This window comes from Callionymus lyra, chromosome 12 (genome assembly GCF_982586985.1).
Source record: "Callionymus lyra chromosome 12, fCalLyr1.hap1.1, whole genome shotgun sequence".
Lineage (NCBI taxonomy): Eukaryota > Metazoa > Chordata > Actinopteri > Syngnathiformes > Callionymidae > Callionymus > Callionymus lyra.
Genome location: NC_141829.1, coordinates 27,385,581 through 27,403,572, shown reverse-complemented (window position 1 = coordinate 27,403,572; position 17,992 = coordinate 27,385,581). Strand labels below are relative to the sequence as shown.

Below are 17,992 nucleotides of genomic sequence, written 5' to 3'. Positions count from 1 at the left end.
TAATTTATCTGAGTTTAGGGATCGTAACTCCCTAGAAGGTTAATACATTGGGATTAGATCTTTAATGTATGTTGGTGCTAGACCATGTAAAGTTTTTTTGGTTAAAAGAAGGATTTGAAATTGTATTCTAAATTCTTATGGAAGCCCATGTAAAGAGGACAGCACAGGGGAAATGTGTTGCCTCTTAGTCAGGACACGAGCTGCAGAGTTAGGTTAGGTTAGGTAGAAATTTATTGAATTAATTATTTTTTTTACAATTTGCTACAGCAATAAAGCAATTATTCATAAAAAATAAATAAAAATAAAATAAGAACAAGAACAAAAAAACAAAACAAAAAAACCAAGATGATACAATCTAAGACTAAAGATAAAGAACATACAGTAGATCAAGGAAAAATAATAAAGACAAAGGATACAAAGATTAACATGTTCTGAATGAATTCTGAATGAGCTGAAGATTCTGAGAGAAGAGAGTTACAATAGTCCAGCCTGGAGGTAACAAAAGCATGGATGAGTTTCTCAGCAGCATCCAAAGGAAGGAATGGCCTGATTTTTTTTAAATGTTACGAAGGTGGAAGTATGCAGTCCATGAGATTTGTTTTATGTGAGAGTTAAATGATGAGTCCATGTCAAAGCAGACACTCACATTCTTTACAGTGGTGCTAGCAGCAGAACAAGTCCATTCTGGAAAGCTGGATCATTATTTAATGATTGTCTGAGATGTTGTGGACCAACTAGTAGAACCTCAGTTTTTTCTGAGTTCAGTAAAAATAAGTTTTTGGTCATCCAGGACTTGTTATCTGTAGTACAGGACTGTAGTTGTGTTAGCTGATTTCTTTCATCTGGCTTCATTGACTAGTAGAGTTGGGTGTCATCAGCGTAACAGTGAAATTTTATAGAGTGTCTTCTGATCAAGTCCCCTAGTGGGAGCATATAGATTGTGAATAGGATCGGACCAAGAACAGAACCTTGTGGGACACCATAGCTGACCTTAGAGTGTGTTGATGAGAGGGGGTTGACATGTACATAATAGATACATGTCTGATAGATACGATTTAAACCAGTTTAGAGCAATTCCACGTATGCCTATATGGTTTTCTAGCCTCTGTAGAAGGATTTGGTGGACAAAACTGTCACATGCAGCACTTAAATCTAGAAAAACATGTACTGAACATACAAACTTTTAAAAAGGCGGTCTCTGTATTATGGTGTTCCCTTAAAACCAGACTGAAACTCTTCAAATTGATCATTATCATGGAGGTAATCACAGAGCTGACTCACTACCACTATCTCCAGAATTTTTGAAATGAAGACAAGATTGGAGATAGGCCTATAGTTAGTGAGAACCTCTGGATCAAGAGTGGGCTTTTTAAGCAGAGGTTTAATTACTGCAACTTTAAAAAGTCTGAGGAACATAGCCTGATGCCATTGACAAGTTAATAATGTATGTAATGTGAAGCATGAATGTGCTGAGGAAAGGGGAACACTTCTTTAAGCAGACATGTGGGAATAAGACACAAAAGACATGTTGTGGATTAAGAGGAGTCAGTTGTCTAGGACTTGTAAAAAGGAGTCAACCAGGCTTAGTGTCTATGTCCAGTAAAGCTGCATCGGTTCAATTAGAAGATTCTAGAAGGTCTTGAATCTTTCCACTAATATTTACAATTTTTTTAATTAAAAAAGTTCATGAAGTCACTGCTACTGAGATGTGCAGGGATGGACTGCTCAATGGACTGATATATCTGTGTCAGCCTGGCTACAGTGCTGAATAAGAACTTGGGGTTGTTCTTATTTGCTTCTATAAGTGATGAGTAATAACTGTCTCTGGCTTTCCGAAGAGCTGACCTGTATATTTTTATATTATCTTTCCAGGCTTGGTAGAAATCATCATTTTTTGTGGAACGCCATTTCTTCTCTAATTGTCTAGAATCCTGTTTTAACTTATGTGTTTCCTGAGTATACCAGGGAGCAAGACTACTTCTGTTAACAGTCTTTTGAGTTATTAGTGCAATTAAGTCAAGCGTGTTATTTAGCGAGTCTGTAATGCAATGCCTAACAATGTTATCAATGTCATGGTGACTATGGGTGGAGGTTTCTGACACAGGGAATTGCTTCCGCTATGACACTTTCAAACAGACATATTTTGAAAATGCTACTACTCTGTAGGGCTGGGTCAGTTAAGATAAAATCAAAAGTTATAAATTGATGGTCGGACAAAACTTAATTCTGAGGAGAGATAATAATGTTTCTAATTTCATGTCCGTATGCTAGAACAAGATCTGTGTGCTTGAAACAATGAGGAGGTTCATCACGGAGGCGTATGTTTGGCCCAAAATGTATTCTGCAGCAGGACAACGAACCCAAGCATACAGCCAATGTCATTAAGAATTATCTTCATCGCAAAGAAGAAGTCCTGGAAGTGATGGTATGACCCCCACACAGCCCTGATCAGAACATCATCGAGTCTGTCTGGGATTATTAAGAGACAGAAGGATTTGAGAAAGCCTACATCTACAGAAGATCTGTGGTTAGTTCTCCAAGATGTTTGGAACAACCTACCAGCCGAGTTCCTTCAAAAACTGTATGCAAGTGTTCCTAGATGAATTGATGCTGTTTTGAAGGCAAAGGGTGGTCTCACCAAATATTGATTTGATTGACATTTCTCTTGTGGTATTTCACTGCATTCTTTAAATTGATCAAAATAAACAATTATTATTTATATTTTTGAAAGCATTCTTAGTTTATAGCCTTTTTTCCACACCTTCTTAAAACTTTTGCACAGTACTGTACAAATATATATATATATATAGTCAAAAATACTCTGATCCAAAACCTGTAAATCATACTGTCAATGATGGGTGTGCTAAACCTTTGACCTTCAATTTCAATGAACATTTTCATTGAAGTTGAAGTGCAAGGCCTAACAGGACAATCAAAGAATCAAAAGATTGGTTCAGCCTTGTCACTTGGATTTTTAATTGAGAAATAGTAAGGAGTCCCTAAAATCATTTTTGATCAGCACACATTGTTCTTGTTTCTCAGAAGGTTATTTCAACATTCATTTGAGCAAATATCATCAAATATTTTGTTATTAATTTCAGATATTGTAGAAGACTATGAACGTTTTGCATAAGTGAACATCTTTATTGGTGAAAAGTCCTCAAATTTGCAGGCTTCCTGTTAACATTTTTAATTTCTTACTCCTTCTTCACTTGTCTCTTTAAAATCTCTTCATCAATCAAATCCTCCCCTCTGGTCCTCTCTCACTCACTCTCTTAAATCCTTCATTCACCCTATTCTTCCACTCATTCTCCTGTCCTTTCTTTCCTCCCATGACACTCTATCAACCCTCCCCACATATGTTTCTGAGAAAGTTGTTCTTTTATTTTATGTGATTAAACACAGAAGCTAATATCAGTCCATTGAGCAAATGAACCATTAACCTTTTTTTGCAGATGTAGTTTATTTTGCTTCTTAAATTAAATTGGCAAAACCATTATTTGTAACCATTAAAAACTATTTTATAACTGGGCGCCGGCCATGCCTGACCCAAACCTCAAGATAAAGTTGCAGAAACCTTGAGTCGAACAGTATTCTGCTGTGACCGGCTGCTAGGGAGAGTTGAGTCAGAGGGGTGTAGAGAGAAGTTGAAGAGAAGGAGATACAGGAAGAGAAGAGAGAGCAGTACATAGAAGCTTTGGATGACTTCATAGTGGACTCCAGGCTTATATCGCATGTCACATGGTGAACATTATTCTCTGATCACACCCACTATTTCTATAACACTAAATGTTAACCTCCGCACTAGGTTCTAACCTAACCATATGAGAAGTGATTAGAGGCTACATCCGAAATATCAAATCTTGAATTTAGCTACCAAAATAAGAAGTCTGTGAGCACACTACAATCCATGGTAAATCTCAAGTGTGAACAGGAGAACAGACAAAAAATGACATGATGCGATTAGAAACGTATTTTCTTTGTTTGCCACTCAGCTTAAAGGAGTTAGGGCTAGTGATAAATGACTTACCAGGACAACTGATTATTGACCATAAATGAATCAATAGCCTTTATATATATATATATATATATATATATATATAAAATAAATCAACTTTTAAGGTAGATTTACTTCAAACATTTATGAAGTAAGTCTGGGTAAAGAGTATGAAAGGGTATAAATGTAGGTAAAGACATCTAGCACTAGCATTAGCTGTCTGCCTCTGACACTTTTAGGAGGCTCTAAAAGGATTACTTAGGAGTTTAAGCCCTCCTTTGGGTATGCATTTCTTCCATGAGTGACCTCATGATGCTGAATTTTTAATTATTTTCAAAAACACGTTTTTTCACGTTAAACATTTGAACAGTTGTCTACCGAGACTTGGTTTCATTAATAGTGCTTGCGGTGACTTTCTCAAGGAAACTTGATTGATTAAACAAATCCATTGAATCCTTGTTTATAAATTGTATTTTTGCCTGTATGTTAAGGGGTTGGTTGTGCAGTGGTTTAATGTACACATGTTGGGAAAATGTTACAGTGCTCACCAAGGGAAATCACAAAACCACCAGCAGTCCCAAATCCTTGGAGTAATACTACATAATTACACTTTTTCACAACCAAACAACCTCTCTCCCTCACCCATACACACAATCTAATAATTTAACTGGGATTGAGGCTGTTGAAAGAGCATATGTTCACTGAATCTGTCTTTGTAAGATATATTAGTTTAGACATGGGTTTAATTCCCAGCTTGTCCACTTCTATTACAGCAAGTCGGAAGGGTTAATCCATTTTTCAGCCCTAAAGTGTCCTGTGATTTATTAGTTTAGAACAAGTAAAAAAAAACATCTGAAATTACGCTTCCACACATACCCACAAGACAATATTTAAATACCCCAAACAAAGTAATTGTCTATAAATGATTACCAAATCGTAATTGCAGGGGCTTTCACACTGGTTATCAAATTTTGTTTCTCTGTAATGGACACACTATGTTGAGTTTCCATGAGTCAGTGAAACACATGTTTTTTTGTATTTACGGCGATAAATTGTGTTGTAGAGGCACACCAAGAGAGCATACCTACGAGAGAAGTCAAGTACAGAATTGAAAAAAAAATGCGGTGAAACCTATCTTTCTTTGAGAACTGTATGTAAAGATTCAAAATGTTGTTGTAATTTCTGGTTTATTTATCAGTTTATTTTTGTTTTCGGCTCTGTGTGTTTTCTTTACTATTTTACAAAGGATCAGGAAAAATATTTACAATATTATTTTAAGCTATTTCTTCTTTGAAACATCATAACTGACGATGGGTCCTATTCATGAAGAGCAAGTAAATCCCGCACAGATTTTCACATAAAGGTCTCCTCTGGCGAATCTATGTTCATCGGAAATTTTGGAATTTTGACCAGTCATGATCAAGAAACATTTCAGCCACAGGAGGAGGGCAAAATATATTTTGCTGACATGAGCATTGCTCACATTATTGTAGAAAGCGCTGTCAGGAAATTTACCTGACGATTTTAACATTTTTTGTGATTTTAGTCTTTATTAACCTATAATCTTGTGTTTTTAGTTATTGTTTTATAAATTTTCATAATGTTGAAAGATTTACGAAGATCATTCATAATCATGAATTAAAACCTCAACTGTTCTAACTAAGTTGTTATATTTATTTATACCATCACTTGTTCCAGAGGTCCACATGGAATGTATTACTAAAATGTAACTATTATGTGTTCTGCCCCTCACAGATTTTCCATGCTAACACTGACGCCACAGAAGTGGTCCTTAATCGGATTCCTCAGCCTGTTCTTGGCCGATTCGTACGCATAAGACCTCAGACATGGAAGAATGGAATTGCACTGCGGTTTGAGCTGTACGGCTGTCAAATAACAGGTAACATGATGAAGAAGTTGTCTCCATCCTACAGGAACAATATCAAAAGCACAGTGTTAGTTGATTGAATGGATGCTGGATTACTTTCATAATTCCAGAGGTAAGCCTGGGCCTCTTACTGTGTTGCTGTAGCTGTATATGAAGAAATCCTGTACCATCCAGTTACCCTCCTGGTGTCATCCTGTCTTGCAGCAAACATTCCCACATGATGCTTCCACCTTCATACTTCAAGGTCACAGGGCTTTTCTCCCAAATTAGGGTATGTCCAGGCCAATGGTCTTTCAAACCCAGATGGCTGGACGTTCCAACATGTTTATACTTGTATGATAAACTATGAATGATTTCTTTCCCATAATACCACACAAAAAGCATCTCAGGTGTTCCTTAACGTTAACATTGTGTCTAGGCTTCCTAAAATTATTTAAGGCATGTCAATCTCTTGTGGAAGTAAATCATAGCTTCTGTTAAAATGTTCTAACTATGTGCATGCTACACACCCACTCATCCATGCTGACAAACCCTTAACCTCTGTCTTCTATATAGATATCCACCCTCTCTGCCTCTCCCATACACCCACACACACACACACAGACACACACGGAACACACACACACACACAAACACAGTTTCTAATAGAAAAATACTAGAGTGTGATGTGTGGGTGATTACATCAGGGAGTAGCAGGCTCTCAGCTTTCATCTGCAGCTCCCGCAAACAAACGCAGATTTTAGCCAGCATAATCAGCTCAATACTATAAATAGATCAAACTTAATAAGACCTTCTGTCTTTGAGCTTGTTTGTGTGTTACAGAAATGATAATGGTGAGAGTTTCAATCCATTAGAGTGCATGTGTGTGTTCTGGTCTCACCTGAATCACTGTACCATTATAAGGTAGTGGCTCTTTCTGATGCCACTGTAGTGGCCACTGAGAGCGACAGACATGATTTTACCTACAAAGGTTATTTCAGTGAGCAAATCGATTATAATCACACCAAAAACTATAGATCCATGTAGCCAGGACTGCAAGGTAAGGAGAGAGACTACGATTTAAAATAGGTATTCCCTGTGTGTTTTCTGTCACTCTATATTTGTATTCTAATTTAAAACAATGATCATTTAGGAATGAGCTGAACAATTTGACAGACAAAATATTATTTATTTTACTAAAATGACACTGCATACAGTATTTGCATAACTTAGAGTTGTGATCTAACTTTGACTAAAACAGTCCCAAGAATTTAAATGTTTTCTTTTTTTTAATAAAGGTGATTCTCAAAAATGAAAAAACTATAAAGTGAATTATTTGTAGTGTTTCCTCACAATGGTATGTCAGTCATGACCTAAATAGAACATGGTACATGACACCAAAAACAAAATAAGTCACCAAATTCTTTTTTGTTTTTTGATCTGTTTATTACTATTTATGTCAAAACCAGTGCTGCATTGATGCATTATAGTATCGGAAACAATCTCTAATACTAAGCACTTCTTTTTAAACAGAAATGTTGTGTTTGGTCCTAATATTTATAAGCATCTATACTCCTGTTGCCATCATCAAATGTATATTTAAATACAATTTTAAATCACTATGAATCACATTTTTTTTTTTTTTTTTCACTTCACCTCATTTTGCATTATGAATATTGCTTGTTATCTCTCTAAGGATCATTACTCTTTTCTTATAAGTCTTCTCTACTGGTCTTTCATATAACTGTGCCCTCCACCCTTGCAACATCCTTGAAATCGAATGTAGTTTTATTTCAGAGATCTATTAATCATTCTTTACAATTATAGTTTGTGTATAAACCTTTGTTTGTCTGCAACAGTGATAGTTGAGCACAAGAGTAGAATACTGCCTCACTTATTGTTCAAGGAACATCTCTCTGGGAGTGTTTTAGAAAATGTGTGTTGTGTACTATTATGATTCAGCAAATCCATACATGCAAAGTAGACGGTGGTTAAATCAATCATCATTGCTGCACCTCTCTATTTAAAAGTCCAATAAGGTTCGGTGGTGTTTTGCACTGATACAGAAGTAAGCAACAAAACGATAATAGAATTTTCTTCTGTCCAATCGGTTTTCAAACGTGCTCCAGAGCACCAGCAAGATTTTCTGCTGTGTCCCTAGTTGCTGTTGTTTATTGTTTATCTATTATTTACTGCAATGAGCTGCACTTTCAAACATCCCAGCATTAAACATTCATCTCCACCCAGAGACCAAGAGAATGTCGCCATCAATCACTGTCATCCAACATCGTCAATCACTTTGTAGTTCTTTTTTATTGTCCTCTTATTCACATGCCTATCTCTTCCCTCATCTTCTCTGACCTTTTGTCTTTTAAAATCCAACCTCTTTTCCTCTAATTCCATGTCTACTGCTCATCTCTTTGCTCCTACTTTGTTTCTGTCTTTTCTCTAATGCTTATTGTCCTGTTGTCCTTTATTTTCATTTTTAACATTCACATCCAGTTAACATTTTTAGTTTTCAATCCACATTTCTCAGATAAAGATCATGTATGTTTTTGTACAAACATATACATTTAACAGCTTAGTTTTTTGTTAACAGTTTTATATGTATATATACAGTATATATATATATATATATATATATATATATATATATATATACTGTATATCAGGGCAATCGCAATCCGCATATTAACCTATTTGTACTTAGCTAATTTGCTGTTAATACACATATAAATAAGTAGTTTATTAATAGTTAATCTTACCCATTCTAAAGTGTTGCCCAATGTTTTCTTAATTATTATATAATGTCAAAATTGTCAGTGTCAAAAAACATTATGAAGGATGCGGCAATTATTCTTCGTTGTTTTATGATCACTTGTTGCCAATAACCTAGAAAGACTGGCAAACTCTCTCTGACACTATAGTCTTATAAAAACCTGTAAAAATGTCAGTAAATAAGTTCAGTTGTCACTCAAATTTTGTGAAATTGTGCATTTTTCATCAGATGCCCCATGTTCAGAACTACAGGGAATGTTGTCTGGGCTGCTACCGGACTCTCAGATCACTGGATCCTCCATTAGGGACATCCATGGTTCAATGGGAGCAGCGAGGTTGGTGGCCAGTCGCTCTGGATGGTTTCCTAATCCAACACAGCCTGTAGCTGGAGAGGAGTGGCTGCAGGTTTGTCACTGTGCACACTTTTAACTGTAATCAAACAAGAGTTTAGAGCAGAGGAAAGGATGATTATGATTTACTTCAAAGTTAATTCATTATTTTCTCGATTATTTTTACTGTTTAAGATTTAACATTTAACTGAAGAGATCCGCAATAGTCAAAAATTTCAACGTCAACTTTTGTTTAAGTGTTCACCTGTCTGAGAGCAGTTTAAACACGATCATTTATGAAATTTCACTCAAATATGTTCTGATAAGATGCAACGATTATTTTCATTTTTCTAACCTATACATTGGAGGAAATAAGCACTTGATCCCTGACCAATCACATTATTATTGATTTTATTAACCTAGATTTTTTAGACTGTGGGTCAGAAAATATAAGAGAACCTGACAGAAACCTACTATCACTTTAAAAATCATTCTTAACAAAGTATTGATATTGTGATATGTTGACAGGGGATCAAATCCTTATGTTAATGTCAAAAAACTCTTTGGAGCCAAATGTAAAAGTCTATTCTTGTCTGCTCTTCTTGCAGGTTGACCTTGGTGCAATAAAAATGGTGCGTGGGATCATTACCCAGGGAGCACGAGGACTGGAAGGGAGCACTGAGAACAGAGCTTTTGTCAGGAAGTATAAACTGGCACACAGCTTGACGGGCAGAGACTGGACCTTCATCACAGACAGCAAGACTGGCCTTGCTAAGGTGTGAAAGAACACGGAAATGTTTCTTGATGACACACAAGCTCTCAACCTGTTTTATTTGTAGTGTATTCTTAGCTGCCTTTCATCAGTTTTCCTTGGCACTCTCCTTCCTTTCATTGTTTTCCAAAGTTGCCGTTTTCAGTTTAAAGATCCATTTTATTAGCTCCTCCACTCGGATAATAATTCATTTTAATCAAACCTCTTCTAATTCCTTCTTTTCCGGTTTCCCACCATCCTACTCTCTCTCGCTCCCGTTCAAGCATCCCCTACTTTTCTCTCATGGGTCTTAATTAAAAACGTCTTTCCTGCACCACTCGACAGTGCTTTGAGGCCAGTCTAACGCACTGTGAGATGGGCCACTTCAAACTCCCCTCTCAGAGACTATGTCTTAAATGCTCTAATAGTAGTGTTGAGTGGGCTGCTGTTCTCATGATTGTAAAATCCCATTGTCTCCTTTGCGTGTGTTTTCAAATTAATGTCCATGGAAATGCCATATCCTAAGTTCAGAAAATGGAGAAACATACAGTTCAATTAACAAAACCAATCATCAGAACTGTCACATTTTTCTCTAGTCTGATGATGCTCAGCTTGTGAAACGAAAATATCTGATCTCTTCAAGCTGTCTGAGAAATGTGCTTGGAAATCAAAGAACAAATATAATCTATGGTTGTTGTTGTTATTGTAGTTTCTTATAACATGCGTCATACTGTGAAGGGAATCAATGTTTGTCCTTTTTCTTTCGTTTGGCTGACAAGTGCATTTTAACAGATAATTTCACTGTGGTGAAAATGTATTTTCAAGTGTTTAACAGTCAAGAGATCATAAGAAAGACTTGCGGATAGACAAATGCATGGCAAATACAATTTTACTTAAAGACCGAATGTGTGAGAAAGTACAGCATCTTTAGGATGATTACAAACCATGCACATCAGAAATTGCATTTTATATTTTACATTTTATATCAGCCCTGTGGATGCATGTAACTTGGTGCCTCAGAGGTCAACTTATGTGTTGATTTAAGTGTCTCCTAAGTGATCTTGGATCTCTATTGAACTCATCAGTATGTGTGACATCATTGCCCTCCACGTGTCAAGTGTCTTCCACATGGGTTTAATTTCAGGAACACAAGAATCCATAATCATTATATACTATTGGTATAATAAAAACCCCCAAAGGAAGTTAATGTAAAATATTTGTAATTCTCTGCGTCAAATGTCTTTCCCTTGTCTCCAATCCCCTTATAAATTCTAAATTATTACATTGTTTATAATAAACATCAGTAAATATTTGAATATTGATCTTCTTTCTCTCCCACACTTTGAAGATCTTCGAAGGCAACAGCCACTATGACATGCCAGAGGTCAGGAGATTTGAAGAGATAAAATCACAATTCATCCGGGTCTTTCCGGAGAGGTGGTCCCCAGCTGGGATTGGCATGAGGATGGAGGTGCTCGGCTGTGACCTGCCAGGTAAGAACAAGAACACACCTGTGTCTTACCTTCAGCTGGAGTGAGTCCAGAGGCATGAACAACGGTATGCAACTAAAGAAAAAAAGACTAAACTGTGATTTAAATTAAATATTGCTGCATTAGTATTCAGTTGGGTGGGTTACAGATTTAAAATCTTTTAAATATAAAAAAGGATATTTAGAACACAAAAAGGGCAGATATTGGCTAAAAGCACAGGCAGTAATAAAACTCTTTGTGATGCTAGGTCTATTTGCTTCTTGGGGTAAACTAGATTAAGACTCAGTGATTCTATTTCGAACTATATGAAAATAGAATTAAGGAATTGTGGCACCTCCTCTTCTGCTTCAGTTCTGACATTTGTAAAATGTATGTACAGTAAGATTTTCTATGATAAACAGGATGGTGCAGTAAATGTTTATGTCACTCCACTGATGCTTTTCATTATGAAACTGGGGTGAAAGTTAATCACCTTTCCCTAGAGGAGGCTGTCTGGATTGGGATTACCATGTCTAGGTCATGAGACTTTTGATTTAAGTGACCATCTGTGTGTTTAGCACGTTGTGTTGCATGTTCAATAAGTGCTGAGCTGAGAGAATTTTGATGAGACCACAAACATGGAATGGTTTTCTTTATTGTTTGTTGTTTAGGCTTAGTAATGTGGAGGACTTCAGCACTTGCTAGTTTATTAATCCAGTAGCAGTGGCCACCAAAGGATTTTCGGCTGCTGAATAAGTGCATTTATAATAGGGGCTATTGTCGACGTGGTACAATGTTTATGATGCTAATTGAGTTCTAAGGATGTGAAACATACATTTTCAAGTGGATGAATAACAACAGCTGGCTGTTTCTTTTTAAGCCTGTGAACTTTTGTCCAAAAATCCAAATAGATCGGATTAAATAGTTGCAAGATACACATCTTCTATATGTTTTTACATATACAGGATCAATGAGGTGAAAATGTCAGAGGTATACAAAGAGAAAGCAAATAGATGTGTGCAATAACGGCCAACCTCACAGCTGCTCGGGTTCCATAAGATCTCAGCTAGCGAGCTAAATTGAGAAATGTGGCAGGTAATGGCAAGAGCGGGAAATGACAAGCGGGGTGGTGGGGTTTCTGGCTGCCAGATGCATGACTAGAGAGAAAGAGGGAACTCGATGGGACAATATATCCTGGATATGTCAGAACAAGGCATTTGAAAGGTGCTGATATGTTAAAAAGAAACTGGGTGACGTGGCTAGAGGGCCTTGCATTCATTGAGGTATATTAAAGAACTTAACCTCCTTTTCTTGTATTCCCTGTTGAGTCAAGAAACATCAAAAGACAGGGACGACTTAAAGGCTCATTATACCTTTCATTATGTGCAGTTTAGATTATAGCATCAGTTAAAACTGCACATTTTATGAATACAATTCTTGTTGATTTTGTATTGCTCATATACATAGCAGTTTGTGTCTCTCTGCTGATAAGTGTTTTTAACAGGAGATGAAATATTTAATGGGAAACATCGATTTTGGTCCACTGAACACAGCTTCTTGCAAAAGACAACAAGCACACAACTCAAACATCAGACCACTTCAATACACTTTCACTTAAATAAGATGATGCAGTCATATATGACCTCCATTCCATTACAAATCCTATGAGGTTTCTTAGATACGCATGAAAATCCCTTTTTCCTTCAGACCAGCAGCCTTAAAATAATGTCTAAGCTGCGTTCTACTGGGCAAGATCTCTGTGAAGTCACTCTACATTTTTTATTAACAGTCCAGTTAGTGTAGAAACGATTAAAGACTGTGCATGATTTCTGGTCCCACTAATAAAAGCGATTATTTAAGTCTTTTGTGGTCAAGCCAGTATGTTGTTAAAACAAATCAAACTACAAATGTTAGTATCTAGTTAATTATATTATATTTCTGTTGCATGTCCACAAATCAGTACAATTCTTTTCTAGTCTAGGTTAATTACAAACAATGTATGAAGCAAATGTTATCGTTGAAACAAAGTTACCTACCTTTCATCTAGAAAAAGGTAAAGAAAAACCTTCCAAGCAAAAAATCTGAAATTATTATTATTATTTTGCAGATCATAATTTGACTCCAGGTCATCAGTTTAAAACATGACCTAATGCTAAAGGGAGTCAAGTTGATTTGTTTTTTACGTTCCAAAATTGTTCCAAAATGTCCCAAATTCATGTGGCTGCGCTCAAAGCTTGATGCTAGTAAATGGCAGGATATAACTCTTTTCTGAGTCTGTAAACGACATTAATGGTGTGTTACCTAGACACATGAACACACAAACAAGCATCTGTTGTCTCAGTGGGACCCTGAATTATTCCGTTGTTCACTCTTTGCGAACATTCTTAAGGTGCTCTACTGTTCTGGGCATGCAGCCAAACATTCAAGATTGTGTGTTCATGTGTGTGGATGTGGGCGCATTCCAACCTCTCAGGCATTGATAGGTTGCACACTTAAAAAAACAAAAACATTTTTACCTGTTTACAAATATTTGTATGAATTTCTATCTTGATTGTCATGTGTGTGGGAAGCCCTACGGAGTGAGGGTCAGGGTTTAGTACATGGGTCTTTCTTCTGTGGGGAACCAAGAACCAATCAAAACTCATTTTGGGGGTCTAAAAATGATAAATAAAGCAAAGCGACTCAAAACTACCTCTTTACAGTCTCTGTGCTGAGGGTTTAGAGTAACAAAAAATACAGGTGGGAAAAAGATAGGCTTAGATGTCAGTACATGTTTACGGAGTACAAAATAGATTAGTAATCAAACACAAAATGTATTGGTTACAAATGGAAGGCTAACACCCTAATACTTTACAGGAAATAAAGAATAAATAAAATAACAAGCAACTTTTGCTTTAACTTATAGACAGCTCAACAACTGGCTCAGAGGAACAAAATAACGAAACTCAGAACCTGAATACGAATCATGAAGGTTCATAAGGAAAACAGAATGAGGGTACAGGGGAGAAGTCAATTTAATAGCAAGACAGCAGAGTTGATGTTGCACCAACATCTGGGACTCAAGAGCAGGCAACATGGTTTCTGTTTAGACCCAGGTGCACCCATTAGACAGAACTGAGGTCAACCTGACAATTGAACCATTAAGCTTACTCGATATTTACACACAAAACAAAAGAGTGCTGCACTTTTACTAAAAATATGGACCAGAAAAATAGTTTGTTAACCATATAATGACATAATGACCAAATGCCATGGTAAATACACAACTTATACATTTTAATACAACAACCGTGAGACAGACAATATAGCAGTCAAAACATTTTTCATTTTCGTTCTTTCCCAACTTAATCCTGAGAATTACCCTTCAAAGAAAAACCAATAACTACAGAAAAAAAGAAGAAAAGATTCAGTCAAATAAGATATATACCAACAACTCTTTCAAAAATTGAACACTTTTTATCCCGATGTGCACATTGCTCAGTCATCAGCTTCCAATGAGCCCTGCAGTCCATCAGTTATACTGCTGATACCTGGGTGTATTGGTGTACAACATTATGAAAGGAAACCATTTAATCCCAATCCCCCGATCGTGGTGAGAAGAGTACATGCTGGGTGGCAGTTGCTACTCTTCTTCAAATTCTAGAAGTCTTTTTATTAGTTTTTATTAAGTTTTATTTATTGTATGTCTTATTATAAGGTAGGTTGGTTTCCAATCACTTTTCTACTGTTTTGATACAACACCAATCAAAAAAAAGTAGCTAAAGCACAAGTAGTGGCAAGAACATCAAAATATGATTCACATCATTATATCAACAATTGATGATTTACTACGCTATTACACAGTTAGCTGTATTATTTAAATTAAGTTGAGTGTTTTAAGAAGACACCACAAGTTGCCAAGTCGAGCCTGCTGCAGTGAGACAGAGCTACAGCGTTTCCTCTTGCAAACTCACTGTTTGTGCTCCTGGATTACATTGTGGGTGTGGTTATTTGTCTACACTCGATTGATGTATTATGTTAATGTCAAGAGATTAAATGCCAGTATCTTATCGGATAATTGCAGTATAATTCTTTTCACACCTCCACTAGACCAACAGACCCTGTTTTACTGCTAATGTTTACTGCTCACTGCGTTCATTATTTTCCCTTTTTTTTCTCCTTTATTATTTAGTGTTTTTCTGTATGAAATCAGTCCATTCCCAGAACATGATTGTTTTCTCCTCTACTTCCTAATTAGGTTTGTTTGACAACATTTTAGCTTATATTTATAATATTTATATTAATCAAACAAAAGAAACATATATGTATTGACTTCCAAGAGTATATTACCAAAAACACGGAACATGCCTGTGACCTACATTATAATTCCCATTTAACTGTCTTTTAAATACACGTAGGTTGACCTTTAAAGCAGAAAATGCGATGGAAAGATGGCGTAAAATTGGATCATAGGGGTTTAGGAGAAAGGACGAGAACGTGTGGCCATTAATTTTGAACAAAAGAAATGTTCACACTATGAATGATAAGCAAAAAAAAGAGACTAAACAAAACACGTGCCCACACAAACCATACTTTGGGTTGTGGAAACATTAAGAAAACAACCAGAGGGCTGTAACTCAAAAGTATTTGCATATTCACTTTGCCTGTCAAAGTAGATTACCCTGGAAAAAAACAGCATAAAAAAAGTGAAGTGTAATACACACAAGTGTGAGTAAAATGTGATGCTTATTTTACAGTGGTTTAAATAAAACTCTGAAAAAGAGACTTTAAAAATAAAGTTGTTGATAGTGCTTTGTATTGTATATTATTCTGTTATTACGTTGCCTGCATTCTGTGTGGACCACTTGCTGATTAGTTGATGACTGGAAAACATTTTATGCTTGCGCTGTATTCATGTATTTTTATCCTTGTTTACAGAGACCACCACAGTCTCAGACACATCAACCCCCACCGCGCCAGGAATTAAGCAGTCCACTGCAGCCATAAGACTTGGTAAATGGATGCACATCGATACACACGACATTTGTGTCATGGTTAATATTCAGTTGATATTCAGTTGTGTTTTGTTGTTTTTAACATCTTATTAAGCAAGTTTTTGTTATTGAAAATAATTGACATATTGTAATTGATCATCAAGAGTAATTTTCACTTCACTGTCCAACACATTTTCTGGATGCACATTATTTTATCTTGACCTGATTCTACTGAAAGAGTAGTAAAGTTACTCTGTGTGTTGTCTTGGTTACAGCCACCAGTCAATCACTTTCGGCTGTGTGTGACTTCGAGGAGAGTTTGTGTGGCTGGTCAGGAGATCCACAGTCAGGTGTGAGTTGGTCACTGCACACAGGCAGCAGCAAGTCCACCGGACCTGGAGCACATGAAACTAGATTGGATCTAGCACTGGGCTCAGACAGTGAGTACTTGAAGTTGCTTTATAATGTGGAGGAATATTCAAGTGACGTGCGGTATGATATAAGGGTTGTTAATAATGAAAAAATCAGTCTTTAAAAAATCAGTAAAGAGAACGTGATCCTATAGTATTATGTATGAATACTTTTTGTATTTAAATAGTGTAACTTTGTTAACATGATTAGTAAATGCTACACCATAAGCTTGCTCTATTTTTTTTTTACTTTTTGACAATTGTTTTTTTTTTATGACAAAAATCTTCTGGTGTGCCACATGACAAACCCACTTGTCTTGAGTATAATTGATATTCTGACATCCGAATATCATGGTTTCATATACTGTACTTCACGGGTTGAAAGTAATTCAACGTTCTTGAAGCCAATCTGTGGTCACGGCCATCTTGAAATTAAATGTAATAAATTTAATTAAAATTGAATAGAATTTAATCTTGGAATTACAATTTCTCAGGTCAGGTGGTAGAGATTGGGTGATCTTAATTAAGATTAGGCAATGAAACCATACCTCCTTTCTTCAATCTAGTCAACCACACACCTTATTATGCAAATTCATAGAAAGGAAAAATGTAATAAAATCAAAAGTAAACAAAAACAACAACATTTGCTTCACTTTTTAGTGACAGTCAAGCAAAAAGTTTACCCTGTGGCTCAACATTTTACCAATCAGTCAACTTGTTTCTCTTTGAAAGGGACTGGATTTAACTGTAGAGAGTACATTTGATCAGTTAAGTGATAAAACAAGTGATTCACATTCGTCTTTCAGGTAAACAGTTTGACGCAAAATCATTCTTCTTGTTTTATCAGTAGCACATTCATCCATGAGGAGGAATATTGTTCCCTATAATTTAGTCAAACACATTATATTTTAAACAGAAATAGACAATTCATTAAAAAAGTATACAAATAATCCAGCTCCCCTGTGTTTAGAGACTACCAACACGGCCAGAGAGCTGGCAAGAGTGATAGAAAGAGAGACAAAGACAAGACCAAAATTGTTGACTGCCAAGACAGAGAAGAGACCAATACCACAAAAAATAGTCTAAAGACAAATCTGAAGACAAAGACCAGTCTTGAGAACTACCACATTACTTTTTTACCCCACCTGATGAAAGGTTTGCCTTATTATTACATCATAATCACATCATTTTTTTGTATGAAAGTAGTATTTAAAGAAAAAGCTAGAAAAAACTTTTTTAACTAATTTGTTGATTTAAGTGTCTCTTAAATTGATCATTGACCTCTATTGTACCCATCAGTTTCTGTTTGCACAAAACTGTCTTTTAATTGAAATTGCAATTGAAATGCACTGAAGACGCATGTTTTTTCTGGAGAATCTTGTTTAGCATAACCACACCACGCTCTCTTAAAACCCTTT

At 36.1% G+C, this 17,992-nt stretch overlaps 1 protein-coding gene across 1 annotated transcript in view; it reads left to right on the top strand.

The window, feature by feature from the left end:
• LOC148068838 (neuropilin-2-like) overlaps window positions 1–17,992 on the top strand; it is a 68,045-nt gene that overhangs the window by 34,122 nt on the left and 15,931 nt on the right. Inside the window, exons 8-13 of the mRNA XM_087804730.1 lie at window positions 5,753–5,897; window positions 8,872–9,047; window positions 9,580–9,747; window positions 11,071–11,215; window positions 16,109–16,183; window positions 16,440–16,604. Of these exons, the coding sequence (XP_087660856.1) occupies window positions 5,753–5,897; window positions 8,872–9,047; window positions 9,580–9,747; window positions 11,071–11,215; window positions 16,109–16,183; window positions 16,440–16,604 (874 nt within the window). The remainder of the gene's footprint in view (window positions 1–5,752; window positions 5,898–8,871; window positions 9,048–9,579; window positions 9,748–11,070; window positions 11,216–16,108; window positions 16,184–16,439; window positions 16,605–17,992) is intronic.